This window comes from Streptopelia decaocto, assembly GCF_964273445.1.
Source record: "Streptopelia decaocto genome assembly, chromosome: 4".
In the NCBI taxonomy this organism is placed as follows: domain Eukaryota; kingdom Metazoa; phylum Chordata; class Aves; order Columbiformes; family Columbidae; genus Streptopelia; species Streptopelia decaocto.
Genome location: NC_138658.1, coordinates 78,374,392 through 78,392,171, shown reverse-complemented (window position 1 = coordinate 78,392,171; position 17,780 = coordinate 78,374,392). Strand labels below are relative to the sequence as shown.

The 17,780-nt window shown below is 67.9% G+C and overlaps 1 protein-coding gene across 4 annotated transcripts in view; it reads right to left on the bottom strand.

The window, feature by feature from the left end:
* The window catches only part of LOC309438906 (dedicator of cytokinesis protein 2-like), a 63,640-nt gene that overhangs the window by 32,201 nt on the left and 13,659 nt on the right, over positions 1 to 17,780 (bottom strand). For all 4 annotated transcript variants that reach the window (XM_082050886.1, XM_082050888.1, XM_082050889.1 and 1 more), the window contains exons 18-28: positions 16,365 to 16,554; positions 13,196 to 13,293; positions 12,933 to 13,022; positions 12,269 to 12,369; positions 11,474 to 11,608; positions 8,877 to 8,988; positions 6,215 to 6,285; positions 4,886 to 4,992; positions 3,964 to 4,091; positions 2,943 to 3,014; positions 1,418 to 1,513 (exon numbers count right to left, since the gene is read on the bottom strand). In XM_082050886.1, the coding sequence (XP_081907012.1) occupies positions 1,418 to 1,513; positions 2,943 to 3,014; positions 3,964 to 4,091; positions 4,886 to 4,992; positions 6,215 to 6,285; positions 8,877 to 8,988; positions 11,474 to 11,608; positions 12,269 to 12,369; positions 12,933 to 13,022; positions 13,196 to 13,293; positions 16,365 to 16,554 (1,200 nt within the window). The remainder of the gene's footprint in view (positions 1 to 1,417; positions 1,514 to 2,942; positions 3,015 to 3,963; positions 4,092 to 4,885; positions 4,993 to 6,214; positions 6,286 to 8,876; positions 8,989 to 11,473; positions 11,609 to 12,268; positions 12,370 to 12,932; positions 13,023 to 13,195; positions 13,294 to 16,364; positions 16,555 to 17,780) is intronic.

Sequence of the window (17,780 nt, the reverse complement as noted above, 5' to 3'; positions counted from 1 at the left end):
GCTCCCAGCGCCGGAGCTGCCACGGCTGTGCCAGCGGGGCCACCAGCCTCGGAGAGGGGACATTGCCCGGCCTCCTCGCGCCACAGCAAGTGACCATTGCAGCCATGGGGTCCGGCAAGGGGCACAGAGGACGGGAAGGTTTGGCCATGGTGTCGCCGGCTGGTGCCCTGCACCCTGGTGCCTCCAAACCAGGAGACTCGCAAATGGAGGAGCCAACGCGACATTAAAGCAGCTGTCACAGGCGGACACAGCACGCCCGGCACTGCTTGTGCTCCGGCTTCCCCCGGCGCGGAGCAGCGTGTGCGCAGAGCCTGACAGCACAGCGACGCAGCACACCCGCACACGTCCCGCCGGGTCACAGGCAGATCCCACCCCAACGCCGAGAGCTCGCCGTGCCCGGCACAGCCCGCGGCTCAGCCCGCGGCACAGCCAGGGCACGCCTGCGCAGCGGCTCGGCCTGGCCACGAGGCACCTGTGCCCGGGCACGTGCCAGGGGCTGCACCCACCAGCAGCTCGGCTGGCGACGGAGCGCATTGGTGGGACACGCAGAGCCGGGCAGCCTCGTGGGGTAACGCTGCCGTCCTGCCCGCCGGCCTCATCGCCCCCTTGAGCGGGGACTTCATTAACAGGACAAATCCAGCACGGCAAACCTGCAGGCTCGGCCCAGGAGGGCTCAAGCAAAGGGCTGAGCTTTCGGATGCCGCTTCGGATGACCGCACCTCCCCGGGCACGGCGTGGCACGGCGCGGTGTTCCCGCAGCGTGGCTCTTCCCTGCGGCATGGCACAGTGTTTCCCTGCGGCATAGCACTTCCCTGGCACGGCACAGTGTTGCCCTGCAGCATAGCACTTCCCTGGCACGGCACAGTGTTTCCCTGCGACACGGCGCTTCCCTGGCATGGCACAGCGTTTCCCTGTGGCACGGCACTTCCATGGCACGGCACAGTGTTTCCCTGCGACACGGCACAGTGTTGCCCTGCAGCACGGCGCTTCCCTGGCATGGCGCAGCATTTCCCTGCGGCACAGTGTTTCCCCACTGCCCACCCCCGGCTCACGGAACACGGTGGGGCCACTCCTCAGCGCACCAGCTCTGCCACGTCCACCGCGGCGTGCCCACAGCCCCTTTCCCTCCTGCACGGCGAGACCCTCGCACCAGGGCAGCGGCTCTGCCTGGAGCTGCGGCTGAGCCGCAGGGTGGGGGTCCCGGCACAATCCCCCCGCCTGCTCTTGGCATGTAAATTTGTGACAGTTCACCGGGTCCAGTCCCTTGTTTCCAGGAGAACACAGCCCAGACCCCTCCGTCTGCTGCCCACGTGGCCTCCATGCACCGCAAGCACCCGCCCGCCCGCCCCGGCTCCAGCCCCGCTCCCAGCTCGGCGCAGCGCGCGGCGGTGACGGTGACGGTGACAGTGAGACTCACCCGCAGCGCGTTCTCCCGCTCCAGGACGATCAGCCTGCGGTTGACGGTGTGCAGCAGCCGCTCCAGGATCAGCTGGACGTGCTTCTTCACCTGCACCTGCAAGGCACGAGGTGTCACCGCCAGAGCACCCGCACGGTGCCACAGGAGGGCACGGGTGGCAGCACCATCGCTGCAGCCACGGCAATCGCCCCGGCGGCAGGGCTGGCACGTGGCCCCCGCCCCGCCGGCACGGGTGCTGACAGGCTGGGCTGGGGCCATGGCAGCGCCATCGGCCCTGCGGCACCGCCGCGGTTAGCGCGGGTCACCAAAAACAGCAGGCGAGGAGGGGGCAACGTGTTCACAGCGGCTCCTGGCAGAGGAGCCGCGATGGGGACACGGGGTCCTGGGCAGCTGGGGAGCCCGCGCAGGGGAGCAGCTCTGCTCCGGACAGGACGGCCCTGTGCCGGGACCTCGGCCGGGGCCCAGGCGGCTCTGGTCGTGGCGTGACACTGCCAGGAGGGACGGGCCGCGGCGCCTCGGCAGGCGGGAAATCACGAGCTGACTAAAGATTCATCATTTATATGAAATAGCAGCACAAAAGGCTTGTCCGCACCAGCACAGCCGGTGCAGCTCATTCCGTCACTGCGGGGGGGGCAGCACCGCCGCTGGAGCTGGGCAAGGTGACGCTCTCCGCTGAAAACATGGGGCTCGGGGTGTCTGCACAGCTCGGGCTCATACACCGCGCTGGGGACAGCGGGACAGTGGGACAGCGGGGGCTGGCAGCACCCGCAGGAGGCAGACAAAGGTGGGGTTCAGCTCCTATGACCTGAAACTGGAGCAGGATCCTCCCCCATGAGTGTCCTGACCATCCTCTCCTTGAGGGCTATTTTAGGTCAAAACGTTAAGGCCAAAAGGAGACATTTCAACCCAATTTCCAAGCTTTCCCATCCCCGCTCAGGCTCCCAGTGCCATGGAATTCCACAAGCCCCGTCACACAGCCCTGGGCCTTCCCACATCAGCCTGAGCACCCACAGCACCGGGGCAGGATCCCGCACGGGGAGACACGACCGCCGGTCACGCTGCGGGGGTCACCGGCTGTCACCGCTGCGCTTGACCCTTCGTACAGGGCTCCCAGCACCGCAGACCCACGGTCTGTCCTCCCAGCGCTGGGGAGCAGCGAGTTCCTGCCGTGGGGGGACGCTGCTGGGCGCCCCCGCAGCCCCAGGGCCACGAGCCCCCTGGCTCCTTGCGCGGAGCTGGAGCGGCGCGGGACCACCCCCGCTGCACGGCACCAGGGCTGCGGGGCAGGACAGCGGCTGCGCAGACACCCCGGGACAGGACAGGGACACGGGGCAGGTCACCACACGGCAGAGCCACACAGACCCCCAGCCCCTCCCCAGCCCCCTCCCCGGCCCGACCCTGTCACTGCAGCATCCCCACCAGCTCCGAGTGGCCGCACAGGGATTGTCACCGCAGCAGTGCAGACAAGCCTGTCGCGAACACGCAGGGGCACCCGGCTCCTTCCCACCCCCCACGGGGCACTCACCAGCTCCGCGTCCCCGCGGTCCCCGTGCCGTCCCTCGCCGGCTCCACGCTGCGCCCGCAGCTGCTCCGCTCGCTGCAACACACAGCACCGGGACATGGGGCTGGCGCCCAGCACGGGGACCCTGCCCCACCGGAGGCCACCTGGGACACGTGACATGTGGCAGCCAGGCCCCACAGCAGGGCCGTGCCTGTCACACACCCCACGAGCCCCAGGGGTCACCAGGGCCTCTGGGTTGGTGCCCCATGACGCGGGAGAGTCCTGTGGGCAGTGCGGGGACAGGGGTACGTGGGGCAGTGCGGGGACAGGGGTACGTGGGGCAGTGTGGGGACAGGGGTACGTGGGGCAGTGCGGGGACAGGGGTACGTGGGGCAGTGTGGGGACAGGGGTACGTGGGGCAGTGCGGGGATAGGCGTACGTGGGGCAGTGCGGGGACAGGCGTACGTGGGGCAGTGCGGGGACAGGCGTACGTGGGGCAGTGTGGGGACAGGGGTACGTGGGGCAGTGCGGGGACAGGGGTACGTGGGGCAGTGTGGGGATAGGGGTACGTGGGGCAGTGCGGGGACAGGGGTACGTGGGGCAGTGCGGGGACAGGGGTACGTGGGGCAGTGCGGGGACAGGGGTACGTGGGGCAGTGTGGGGATAGGCGTACGTGGGGCAGTGCCCCAGCCTGTCCCTGCCTGTGCCCCCCTCCTGCGCCCACGGAGCTGGGACAGCAGGGGCACGCCGTGCTCCCCCTTGTTCCCAGGGCCGTGCTGTCCTTGGCTTGGTGGCCCCTTCCCCACTGCCGGGACTGATGGAACTCACCACACACCAGCTGAGGGGGAAATCCAAGGGGCTTTGCCCGGTTTGGGGCAGGTTCTCACTGGGAGGGGGCACCTTCTGACTCTGGCTGGACCATAGCTGGCCCCAGCCACCCCGTGGCCAGTGACTTGTGCTCAGCCCCACTCGGAGGGGCTCAGGCCGGTGATGTATGAGGTGACAGCTGGGGAGGGCAAAGGAGCAGCAGAGCAGATGGCGTTACCTTCTGGGCCCTGTACAGCACCTCCAGGATGCTGCTGAGCAGCTCGATGCAGGCGTCCTCCTCCTCGCCCCTCTCGATCAGCTCCCGCAGGACGGGCACCGCTGTCTGCAGCAGCAGCTCCCGGCACTCTGGGGACAGGTGGGACACACGGGGCTGCCGGGGGTGTCAGCACCTCCCAGCACAGGAGGGGACCCGCAGGAAAGGGACCAAGAGGATGGACAGGATCACAGCACGCCTGGGCTGGGCTGCGACCCGCGCACATGGAGCTGCCACCGTGCACCCTGCATGGACCCTGCATGGACCCTGCATGGACCCTGCATGCACAGGGAGCTGCCAACGTGCACCCTGCATGGACCCTGCATGCACATGGAGCTGCCAACGTGCACCCTGCATGGACCCTGCATGGACCCTGCACGCACAGGGAGCTGCCAACGTCCTCGGGGGGAGCAGGTTTTGGGAAAGCACCAGACCTGGTGGGCAGGTGTTACACTGTGACCTCCCCTCTCTGCTGAAGCGAACTCAGCCTGAACAGCCTCCTCTGCCCCCCCTTGCTCCAGCTCACACCCATGGACCTGTCCCGAGCCGGCCCGGCGGAGCCCCTGCTCCGTGCTCCGCTCGCACAGCGACTGCCTTCACGGGGTCGGTTTAGCTTAAACAGCCGCTGTGTCTTTCAAAACCTTTTCTCCAACTTGTTGAGATAGTTTAGGTCCCGAGTCTGCCCCCAGCACACCCGTGGTCACTCCTCTCTCGCAAGGCAGAATTCACCCCGTTTGCTCTTTTCTCCATCACCCACGTCCCTGCTGAGACACCCAACAGCCCCGGGAACCTGCTGCACAAACCCCCCCGCTCTGGCAGCCCCTGACACCGTCCCAGCGCCCCCGGCGCTCCGAGGGCAGCGCCACCGACCCCGCTGTCCCCTCACCGTAGGACTGGAACACCTTGCTGGTGACGATGTCGCGCAGGGACTGCAGCTTCTGCCTCAGCAGCCGCTGGGGCGGCAGGTTCCCGATGAAGTCCCGCAGCAAGGCCCTGCGGCCAGAGAGAGGGGTTAACGAGCGCTGACTTAATGAGGGGCAAAGAGCCCCACTCGCTCTGCAGCCCCGTTCTGCTCTGGGAAGGGAAACCCAGCCCCCTGCCTGCCCTTGTCCCCGCTGGGTGGCATCAGCTCGTGTCCCCACCAGCCACCCCGAACAGGGGTCACTGCGGGATGGGGTCACTGCGGGATGGGGGTCACTGCGGGATGGGGGTCACTGCGGGATGGGGTCACTGCGGGATGGGGTCACTGCGGGATGGGGTCACTGCGGGATGGGGTCACTGCAGGATGGGGTCACTGCGGGATGGGGGTCACTGCGGGATGGGGTCACTGCGGGATGGGGTCGCTGCGGGATGGGGGTCACTGCGGGATGGGGTCACTGCAGGATGGGGGTCACTGCGGGATGGGGTCACTGAGGGATGGGGGTCGCTGCGGGATGGGGTCGCTGCGGGATGGGGGTCACTGCGGGATGGGGTCACTGCGGGATGGGGTCACTGCAGGATGGGGGTCACTGAGGGATGGGGTCGCTGCGGGATGGGGTCGCTGTGGGATGGGGTCGCTGCGGGATGGGGTCACTGCGGGATGGGGTCACTGAGGGATGGGGTCACTGCGGGATGGGGGTCACTGAGGGATGGGGTCACTGCGGGATGGGGTCGCTGCGGGATGGGGTCACTGCGGGATGGGGTCACTGAGGGATGGGGTCACTGCGGGATGGGGGTCACTGAGGGATGGGGTCACTGCGGGATGGGGGTCACTGAGGGATGGGGTCACTGCGGGATGGGGTCACTGCGGGATGGGGGTCGCTGCGGGATGGGGTCGCTGTGGGATGGGGGTCACTGCGGGATGGGGTCACTGCGGGATGGGGTCACTGCAGGATGGGGGTCACTGCAGGATGGGGTCACTGAGGGATGGGGTCACTGAGGGATGGGGGTCACTGAGGGATGGGGGTCACTGCAGGATGGGGGTCACTGCAGGATGGGGTCACTGCGGGATGGGGTCACTGCGGGATGGGGTCACTGCGGGATGGGGTCACTGAGGGATGGGGTCGCTGCGGGATGGGGTCACTGCGGGATGGGAGGCTGAGGGGCTGCAGCGGGCACAGGCACAGGCACACACACACACACACGCACACGCACAGGCACAGGCACACACACGCACACGCACAGGCACATGCACAGTGCAGAGCAGGGCTGGGGGTGCGGGGCGACAGGACCGTACCCCAGCACCGAGGAGTCGAGGATCCCGAACACGTCCCCCAGCACGGACGGCAGGAACTTGAGCGCCGCTCCCTGCGGAGACACGAGGGTGCCCTGCGCCGGCGCCCGGGGACAGACGGACGCGCGTGGGCAGGGGGTGACCCTGGCTGCGGGTGCTGAGCCCCACCCGCCCCCTTCGCCCGCTGGTCACAGCAGCTGCCAGCCTGTCACCCATCGCCGTCCCCAGGAGGGGACACCGCGCCGGGAGCCACCTGGTGCCCCAGCGCCTGGCACCGCCGCCGTCCCACAGCCCGGCCATCGCTGGGCAGCCGTGCCTGCATGTCCCTGAGGAACCGCGCGACCCCGGCTCGAGCGCCAGTGCAGCCGCGCCGCCCGCGGCATGTCCCGGTAACGCCCTGCGCGGCCACGGCCAGGACCGAGGGCTCCCAGGAAATGCCCATCCAGCAAGACAGTTCTGCACTTGAAACTCCTTTTTAGAACAGAGAAGATATCTTTTAAGGAAATGAAAAGTAGTTATTTTAATGAACTTACGCAATGCTAATTTGAAGTCAGAATGCAGTGCGAAGTCAAGCAGTTGTTAGTCTCGCCTGTTATGTCAGTTATCTCAGCCTGTCACATTCACAACTTCAAAAAGTAACAGCTAAATTTGACTTTTGTTATTAAACTCCATGCTGAGTCCGGCTGCACTGACTGACGTTAATTACCCTGCCTGCTCCCACGCTGAGCGGCCGTGGCCAGCCCGCGCCTGCGCTGCAAGGGCACGCGTTCGCTCTGACACCAAACCAGCAGACGTTCCCTTTCCTGGGACTCCTCTGGCGCTACGAGACTTCTCCGTACCGGCGTCAGCGCCGGAGAGGACGTCCTGCAGAAACCCGGCCCGGCTTCCACTGCGGCTGCCGCGGCACCGGCCCGGCCTGGCAGGACAAACCGTCTGCTGTGCACACCGGGAATGGGCTGTCCCAGCCGGGCTTCTGCGCAGGATCGTGTCCGGCCACGACGCACAAACCGCGTGCGAGTCCCCAGCGGCAGGACAGCGGTGTCCCCTCCCCCGGCTCCCGTCCGTGTGTCCCAGGGACGCTGCTCCCTCCGGCTCCTGTCCGTGTGTCCCAGGGATGCTGCTCCCCCCGGCTCCTGTCCGTGTGTCCCAGGGATGCTGCTCCCCCCAGCTCCTGTCCGTGTGTCCGTGTGTCCCTGGGAGAAGCGCTGCAGCCGTCAGCCGCTCTGCCTGGGGCTGATTGATTGTTGCAGCTGGAACACGAGTGGGCAGAGCGGGATGAAGCCGCATCAGATCTCTCCGGTAGTGCCGCAGGTGCCGGTGCCGGAGCTGCCAGCTTCCTGAGCCACTGCCACATCCAGCCAGAGGACACGAACAAACGTCCTTTCCCCAGGGTCCCCGCTCAGCGTGTCCAGGAGACGCTGCTGGAGCTGGAGGCAGCAGGACCGGCAGAACCGTGCAGGACACGGCACAGGAACCGTGGCCGGGTGACTGTGGTCAGGACACCGGGGACACCGCAGGGCCCTCGGAGCCCATCACCATGCGTTTAAAGTTAAGGGATTTCTTGCTTTTAAGACCATTTTGTGATTCTCACTTCCACACCGGTTAATTCCATCTGGGCACCCTGTCCTCACTGAAACCCTTTGCAGGTGACGTGGCAGAAAAACCCCATCACCGTGACACCGCGGAGCGGCAGAGCCAGCGGCGAGCGCCGAGGGGACGGCGAGGGACACCCGGCTGACACCACGCTTGGGGTGAGGTGACACCGCGCACCGCGACGCGGCCGAGCACAAAGCCACGCTCAGAAACACCAAACACACGAATGCCGCAAAACTGAGGACGTTAGAGTCGGGAGGCGAGGAGCAAAAGTGACCAGGGAGGTCAACAAGAAGCCACCTGATGCCACCCTGCTCTGACGGAACCCGTCCCCTTCCTGCCACCTCCAGGAGCCGCCACCGGTGACCTGGTGAGAGGTCTGAGCCCCAGTGCTCACAGACGGACGGGACCGTGTCCCGCGGCCGCCCGACACCGCAGCCGGCGCCGCGTGTGCCAGCACCGAACCTGCCCGCGCCCCAGCGGCCCCGGGACGAGCCCCGGGGGACGTTTCCCTGGAGGAAACAGCGCGGGGCTGCCCAAAGCTTCGGGCTCTGCTGCTCCCCGTGACCGCAGCCAGAGAGGCGGTTTGCACCGGGACAGCCCCCGCTCGGCAGCCGGGATCCCGCTGCACGCTCTGCTGCTCCCGGGAGGAAGCGCCCCGGGCTGCGCAGACCTGGCACCGGCACCAGCAGCACCAGCACCAGGTTAATTTATAAGGAATTATCTAAGAATGCCGTGAAATAACACAACGCAGGAGCTCCGGCTGCCCCTGTGCATGTCCCGGCCTGCAGCCGCGGTCCCCGCAGAGTGCGGCCCATCTGCACCCTGCACAGCGCCAAAGTGACACCGACCGGCCCCGGCACCGGCTCCGCCTCCTGGCACCGACTGCACGAGGCTCCGTGGGTCACGTTCGGCTGCCACCGGCACCGTCACACCGGCGGCTGGAGGAGCTCGACACCGCTGCCAGCAAAGGACGCAGCCGTGCGCAGGGACCCGCAGTGCAAAGGGCATCGCTCCCGCTGCCCGGCCCCCCCACAGCAGCGCCGACCCCTGCACCCCGGCCCTGCCGTACCTGGGACAGCAGCGTGGGACCCTCCAGCGGGGACTCCATCAGCTGGTTCAGGGCCAGGAAGAACCGCTGCAGCGAGCACTGGAACTCGGCCGTCTCCTTGCCCTCGTACAGCCTGCAACAGCCAGAGTCACCGCGCTGCCGCCGCGCCCGCCCGGCACCGCCGTGTCACCCGCCGGCCAGTTCACTGTGCTCCGTGACCATTTGCCACAGCTGGGCCTAGCGCCCACAACTCGCTGCGGGGAGTTCCAAACTCACCCCCCTAAACTCCCGCCTACAAAACTCTAGTTCTGTCGTAACGAGGGCACGCAGGAGCACAACACACTGTTTTAACCGCTGTAAGACACACCGTCAGCACTGATTTCTGACACGAACCGTGCGATGACTCAAACCAGAGCAGGGTAAAGCGCTCAGGGCGCAGCTCGGTCAGGCCAAGCTCAGGGCTGGCTCGCGCTGCTGCAGCGGACGGGGGTCAGCGCGGTCTTCAGTTCGTCACCAGCCCTTGGTCTGGAGGGTCGTTGGGAGAACTGCCCAGCAGAGCCCATCCTGGAGCCCGGCGCCTCCGCGCTGCCAGCACAGCGGCTGCTCCCACCTGTCCCGCGCTCGAGCCGCGGCACGGGAATCCTGGCACGGGAACCCTGGCACGGGAACCCCGCCAGCAGCCATGGCAAAGAGGCAGGAGAAATCCCCCGCCCAGCTCACAGAGCAGATTGGCACAGGCTGCGATGGAGCCGTGCTGGACGGGGCTCCCTCAGGAAGGGACGCACTGCCCGGGAGCCCCGGCGCTGCCACCGGAGCGGTGACAGCCTTCAGGGACCCTGGCAAAGTCCTGCAGAAAGGGCCACGGGGACAGCCAGCAGCTCTGGGGTCCCGGTGGCACAAGTGTCTGGCTGGGGGGCAAGGGGACAGTCCTTGCCAGGGCACAGGAGAGGGGACGAGGTGGCCGTGGCAGAGCCCGGGGGGGCTGCGAGCTGTGGGGCAGGCGGCTGTGGGGAGACAATGGCGACAATGGTGACAGCGAGTGACACCAGCTCCCCCCACACATCAGAGAGCACGACCTGGCGGGGCGAGCCCCGAGGTGACAACGAGCACTTCCAGGAGAAGTTTGTCCCCGCGGTGGCAGCCAAAAAGCAGAAGCGGCCGGAGGAACTGCAGGGAGGAAGCGCGAGCGGGAGGTCACGTCACCCACCGTCTCACCAAACCCGGCTGCCCCAGCCCCCAGGGCAGGAGGGCACCGGGAGCCCCGTCCCCACACCGCGGCCACACGGGCCGGGCGCCGGGGCCACCGTCCCCGCAGCCCCCGGGACCCCCGCACCGCGGCCGGAGCTGACCCCCGCGGTACCGCACACAACCACATAGATACAGCGATCTGCAGCAACTTATCAGAATTACAATCTAAGTCTTCTAATTACAGACTGTGTACAAATTGCAGCACTCTTTAAAGTATTCAGGAGATCTGAGGAGCCCGTGTTATTGCAGTGTTAAGATCGCTAAGATAAAGGGAAGATGAATAAAAACACTAAATGTCTTCAGGGATGTCTTAATTCCAGAGCAAAATAATTCACAGGACCGTTTGCAAATGTGCCATGTAATGTTTTCTCTGCCAGGAGTTCCATAGGCCGGGCAGTCTGCTCTGTCTTCTCCCGTGGCGAGGAGGCAGAAACCTCGGTCAGCGCCAGAGCAGCCGGGCTGGAGCGGCCGCCCGGCCGTGACGCGGCCCCGGGGCCACAGTGCGAGCGACGGGGGGACGCGCCGGCTGCTCGGGGAGCGCCGGCGGACCCAAAGCCGGACAGCAAAGACAAGGCGGGGACAGCGAGGTCTGAGCGCCCCCAGGGGTGCCAGGACCCCCACACAGCCCCGCACCGCACACGGGGCCCCGCGGGGACACCGGCACCTCCGCAAGTGCCACCCCGGGATCACCCCACCGGCCAAACCGCAGCCCCCGCACAGGGCGACCGCGCCGCTCCCAGCACGGGCTGGCACGGCCGCAGCACAGGGACCCTCCTCCCGCCTCTCCAGCGCCGCTTCGGCTTTCGGTGCCGCGTACGGGGAACGAAAGGGGAACGCAACTGGCTATTTCTGATAAGGCCGCTGGTTGTGCTTTCGGTTTTGAGCGCAGCGGCACAGCCGGGCTCAGCCGCGCCTGCCCGGGGAGCCTCATCTGTCCCGTCACTCGGATTAGGATGGGAACCTCGAAACCACAGGGAACAAATGAAACCAGGTCTGGGGAGGGGTCTGGAGATACCGGGGGGACCTTGACCTTATCCTCAGCAGCAACAAGGAGCCATCGAGGCTCCCACCCCTCACCCGGCATATCGCAGGACCACAGGGTGGTTTGGGCTGAAGGGACCCCAAAGCTCATGCCTGCAGTGTGCGGGGAGCCGGGGCGCCACCCTGGGTGCCACACCTGACCCGCGCAGCCGGCACCGGCTCCAGGCAGGTGGAGGTGCCAGTGCCGCATCCCCGGGGCCAACAGTCAGCACCAACACCGCTCCTGCGGCACAGGGACCCCCGGGACCCTTCCTCTCCCTCCCCAGGGGCTGGCACAGCACCCGGCAGAGCGCGGCACCAGACCGGTGCAAACCATCGCCAGCACTTACTGGGCAAAGAGGCGCCGGGAGCGGACGATGAACTTGAACACGTACTCCAGGGCCTTGAAGGTGCGCAGGAGCGGCTCGCAGGGCTCCCCGCGGCTCGCACGCTCCACGTACTGCGTGAGCACCGAGAGCAGCTTCCTGCGGGACGGGGACACATGGGCAGGGCTGGGCAGGACAGGGACACAGGGCCAGGACAGGGACACATGGCCAGGGCTGGGCAGGACGGGGACACATGGCCAGGGCTGGGCAGGACGGGGACACGGGTGGCCAAGGCTGGGCAGAATGGGGACACATGGCCAGGGCTGGGCAGGACGGGGACACATGGCCAGGGCTGGGCAGGACGGGGACACGGGTGGCCAAGGCTGGGCAGAATGGGGACACATGGGCAGGGCTGGGCAGGACGGGGACACATGGGCAGGGCTGGGCAGGACGGGGACACATGGCCAGGGCTGGGCAGGACAGGGACACATGGGCAGGGCTGGGCAGAATGGGGACACGGGTGGCCAGGGCTGGGCAGGATGGGGACACATGGGCAGGGCTGGGCAGGACGGGGACACATGGGCAGGGCTGGGCAGAATGGGGACACATGGCCAGGGCTGGGCAGGACGGGGACACATGGGCAGGGCTGGGCAGGACGGGGACACGCGTGGCCGGGGTTGGCTGAGCAGCCTCGGCGCAGGCGCTGAGCCGAGCTGCTCTCCCGCCAGGCACGGCCCAGGCTCCAGCCCCATCCCAGCCCTGTCCCTCCCCGCACCCACGGCCCAGCCCCATCTCCCCGTCCCCTGTGCCCGCACACACTTGTAGGCCAGTGTGGCGCTGAAGTGCTGGCGGATATAGGCCTCCAGGACGGCGTTGAAATGCTGGAACTTACTATCAGCCACCAGCCCCACGATGAAGACCTGGGGAGCAGCAGGGACACGCTCAGCGCGGGCGGGACACCTGGGACAGCCGGGTGGCCAGAGCAGCACCGGCCCCTCGTGAGGCTGCTGGGACCCCCGAGCCCCCGCACGCCCGCCCAGCCCGCCGGGACGGACAGAGCTCCAAGGACAAGAGCCCCAAACGAGCCCCACGGCCCCAGGAATCTCATGGGCAGTTTGCACAGAGCTCGTCCGGTCACCGACCCCGATGTCCCAGGGGAGTCACCACAACCCCGGCCCTGCCCGGGGCCGTCGCGGGGGCTGCTCCTGTCTCGCTGCAAGAGAAGCACCCTTGGCCCTTGCTGGAATTGCCCCCTGCAGGGACAGTGTCCCCATCAGCCACAGCCCTGCCCTGCGTGGGGTCAGCCGGGCTCTGCCGACCCGAGGCACCGCGGTGGAGCCGGGGGCTGCGGGCCCTGAGCACAGCTCGGGGGTCAGAGCAGTGACCCCATCTGAAACCGCCCCGGGGCCCATCCTGCACCCGCCCTGGGCTCCGGCGGGTCAGACCCGCGCTCTGCCCTCGCAGGGACGCAGGTCCTGCTTACCAGGGCGTCGAACACAAGCGTGTCATAGACATCTGTGTCCGAATTCTCCATCATGATGGAGAACAAGGCGTCCAGCGTGTCCTGGAGGAACTGCGGGAGACAAGAGGACGTGAGGGCTCAAGCATTCACTCTCAGCATCGTGCCAACACGTCCCCAGGAACTTTCGCAGCGCTGTGTCCCCAGGGAGCAGCCACGCGGGGACACGGGCGGCAGGCGAGGGTGGGAGCGGGGAGGGAGGCGGTGGAGGGGAAGGGCTGCTGTACCTTGATGACCTCCCCGCCGTCCACGTGCATCAGGTTCTGGAGGTTCCCGGCGAGCAGGCTGGGCTGCGAGCGCCACTTGAGCAGCCCCAGCAGGTTCACTGGGCGGGAGGACGGGACACTCAGCTCGGCCTCAGCCGCCGCCCGACCCACCGGCCCCCAGGCCCCGTCCCCGGGGACAAGGGGATCCCCGCTGCTGGCCCCGCGCAGGGCGGGCACAGGGCGAGCGCCTGTTGTGACCGAACACCCAGCGCGACTGAGCGACCCTCGCGCATTGTGCCAGGAGCAGCCAGAACCCCCGGCCCCGCACAGCGGCTGCTGGGCCCCGAGAGCTCCCTGACCTCGTACCAGGAAAGACAAAGCCCGGCGGGAGAGGGGCTGGTCTGCAGAAGCTGTAACCGCGCTGCTGCTGCCGCAGGGAGGGAGTTAATGCAGCAGCCATAGCCCAGCCCGGCTCGCGCTGAGCCGCAGAGGCCCCAGACCTCAGCAGGGAGGGGTCGCAGTGCGCTGTGTCCCCAGCCACAGGGCTGCGGTGTCCCCGAGCCCTGCGCCAGGACCGCTGTGTCCCCAGCTGTGTCACTGCGCTCCAGCACCAGCTGGACACAGAGTTTGTGTCTGTTGGCCTCGCAGAGGAGCTGCTGGACAGGGGAACCCATTGTCCCACTGCCCGTCCCCTGTCCCGGTGCCAGTGCCACCGGTGCTCCTGGCAGCACCCAGCACTCCCGGCAGATGGAGGCGTCACCGCCGGGCATTCATGTCACCACTGCTCCCTGCCAGCCCCGCGGGGAAACGTTTGGTAATGCCAGCAGTTGCCAAGGCTGCCAACTTGTCTTGGTTCTGCCACCTCCCAGAACATTCTGTACAGTGCAAAACGCATCTGCAAACGCTGCTGCGCCTGTGCCGAGGAGGCTCGTGCGCTCTCGGCTGCGATGAGCTGCACAAAGTGCCCGGCGCTGGAGCCGGAGCACTGAGAACGGGTGTGGAACAGGAGCGCCACTGCCGCCCCGGCTGCACGGCCGAGGACGGTCACAGAGCACCCAGCAGCTCGTCCAGCAGCTCCAGCCGCGGGGCAGGACCAGACCCATCCCCATCTGCAGAGTCCGGGCGGCCAAGGCCCTGCTGAGCACCCGCGGCCCCGGCAGCAGCTGCGCACCCGGCGCGGGGAGCACCCGCAGGCAGCCTGCGACTGCTCCTCCTCACTCCCACACCCGCAGCACTGACCTGCTGGAACGCAGGAGGCTCGGGAGACAGAGAAGCTGGAAAACCCCAATGAAAGAGGAGAAAAGAGCAGCTCTCCCAGTTAAGCCCCGAGCTATCGACCCAGCGACACGCAATCAGAGCTGGCAGCAAACCTCAGTGCGCCAGAGCGGCATGGCACAGGGCAGACAGTGGCGGTGGCACAGGACAGATGGCAGCAGTGGCACAGGGCAGATGGCGGCGGTGGCACAGGACAGGTAGCGGCGGTGGCACAGGGCAGGTGGTGGCGGTGGCACAGGACAGACGGCGGCGGTGGCACAGGGCAGACAGTGGCGGTGGCACAGGGCAGACGGCAGCGGTGGCACAGGGCAGGTGGTGGCGGTGGCACAGGGCAGGTGGTGGCGGTGGCACAGGACAGACGGCGGCGGTGGCACAGGGCAGGTGGTGGCGGTGGCACAGGACAGACGGCGGCGGTGGCACAGGGCAGGTGGTGGCGGTGGCACAGGACAGACGGCGGCGGTGGCACAGGGCAGGTGGCGGCGGTGGCACAGGGCAGGTGGCGGCAGTGGCACAGGGCAGGTGGCGGCAGTGGCACAGGGCAGGTGGCGGCGGTGGCACAGGGCAGGTGGTGGCGGTGGCACAGGGCAGACGGCGGCAGTGGCACAGGACAGACGGCAGCGGTGGCACAGGACAGGTGGCGGCGGTGGCACAGGGCAGGTGGCGGCGGTGGCACAGGGCAGACGGCGGCAGTGGCACAGGACAGACGGCAGCGGTGGCACAGGGCAGATGGCAGCGGTGGCACAGGACAGGTGGCGGCGGTGGCACAGGGCAGACGGCAGCAGTGGCACAGGGCAGACGGCAGCGGTGGCACAGGGCAGATGGCGGCGGTGGCACAGGGCAGACGGCAGCGGTGGCACAGGGCAGATGGCGGCGGTGGCACAGGGCAGACGGCGGCGGTGGCACAGGGCAGGTGGCAGCGGTGGCACAGGACAGGTGGCGGCGGTGGCACAGGGCAGGTGGCGGCGGTGGCACAGGGCAGGTGGTGGCGGTGGCACAGGGCAGGAACAGTGACCCAGACCGCTGGCCCGCGGGCAGGGCAGAGGAGGCAGGACAGCGGTGTCCCAGCCACAGGCGTCCCTGCCCAGTACCGCCCCTCCCCAGGGGACACAGGCCACCAAAGCACCATGTCCCACAGCTGCACCATCACCGTGTCCCACAGCGGCACTGCCACCACATCCCACAGCAGCACCAGCACCGTGTCCCACAGCGGCACCGTGTCCCACAGCAGCACTGTCACCGTGTCCCACAGCGGCACTGTCACCACATCCCACAGCAGCACTGTGTCCCACAGTGGCACCGTCACCGTGTCCCACAGCAGCACTGTCACCGTGTCCCACAGTGGCACTGTCACCACATCCCACAGCGGCACCGTGTCCCACAGCGGCACCGTCACCGTGTCCCACAGCAGCACTGTCACCGTGTCCCACAGTGGCACTGTCACCACATCCCACAGCGGCACCGTGTCCCACAGCGGCACCGTCACCGTGTCCCACAGCAGCACTGTCACCATATCCCACAGCGGCACCGTCACCATATCCCACAGCGGCACCGTCACCACATCCCACAGCGGCACCGTGTCCCACAGCGGCACCGTCACCGTGTCCCACAGCAGCACTGTCACCATATCCCACAGCGGCACCGTCACCATATCCCACAGCGGCACCGTGTCCCACAGCAGCACTGTCAGCATGTCCCATAGCAGCACCGTGTCCCACAGCAGCACCGTCACCATGTCCCACAGCAGCACCGTGTCCCACAGCGGCACCGTGTCCCACAGCGGCACCGTGTCGCACAGCGCTGGCAGCGCCGGAGGCGGCAGCCGCAGAGCCGCTGCCGGGAGCGGAGCAGCCCGGGGCCGGACGCCGCGGTGTGGGACACATGGCCCTGCTGCCGGCCCTGCAGAGCCGGCACTCACCGTTCTGGGTCAGCTTGGTGGAGCAGACGAGCGTGGAGATCTGGAAGCTGTCCCGCGCCGACACCGTCAGGCCCGGCGTGGCCCCGCTCACGCGGAACGAGGAGCCGGACAGGAGCTTCGGCTCGGGCACGTTCCTCACCGAGGGCAGGGACAGGTACGCGCTGGCGTCCTCCATCCTCCTGCTGTCACCCTGCAAGGCAGAGGGGCTGGCACCGGGCAGAACAGCCCGGACCCCCCCCGCACAGAGCCCCTGTGCTCGGTGCTGACCCCACGTCAAGGCCCCTGCAGGGACTCGGCTGTGCAGAACGGGGCAGGACACAGAGGGCAGCGGAGCCGGTGGCTCCCACTGACGGCATCCTGACAGCTGGGGACCTCGGGCTCACGGGAGACACTGGGACACGGAGCCGGGCGGGGAACTGCTGCCTGCGCTGCGGAGCTCCGAGCACCCACCAGGGCTGCTCCCTGCGGGACTCCGCGGGAACACAGGGACAGCCGGCCCGGAGAGACACGGACCCAGCAGAGCCCACACGGAGGGCACGGGAACCGGCAGGGGAAAGGCACGGGGAGGCCGGTGACACAGAGGAGCCGGGGGGAGGCCGGTGACACAGAGGAGCTGGGGGGAGGCCGGTGACACAGAGGAGCTGGGGGGAGGCCGGTGACACAGAGGAGCTGGGGGGAGGCTGGTGACACAGAGGAGCTGGGGGGAGGCCGGTGACACAGAGGAGCTGGGGGGAGGCTGGTGACACAGAGGAGCTGGGGGGAGGCCGGTGACACAGAGGAGCTGGGGGGAGGCCGGTGACACAGAGGAGCTGGGGCCAGGCGGCAGCACCGGGAACAGAACACATGGCTGAGCACGTGGACACGGGCAGGACACGGGCAGGTGGCCAGCGCAGTCCCACAGCATCACTGACACCAGCCCGATGGGGCATCGCCTGCCCGCGCGGGCACACCGGGCTCCCTCCACGGCACAAAAGAGCCCATTTCTTTGTGTCCCCTACTCTGAAATAGAAGAATTAAGGTGACGTTACAGCCAGGAGGACCCACTGGGTGACTTTCTAAAGACCCTTCGTTGCTCGCTGGCGACACTGGGGTGTGGGGGTGTCCGGGCCGGGGGACGCGCGAGGGCGGGCACAGCGTGCGGCTGCCGGCTCAGCAGTGCCGGCTCGCAGCCCGGCAGCCCGCGGAGCACCCGTCCTGCCGGCAGCCCCGCACGATGGAATCCCCCCGCACGATGGAATCCCCCCGCACGATGGAATCCCCCGCCCAGGGGCGGGTGGAGGTCACGCACTGTTTGCTGCTGGCTTCCCCGCGGCGCGCAGCCCCCACGCGGGAGGCCCCGGGGGCACGGAGCCCTCGCAGGGTGAACCCGCTGCGCTTCAGACGTTGCCTGACCAGCGCGAGATCAAGAGGTCTGAG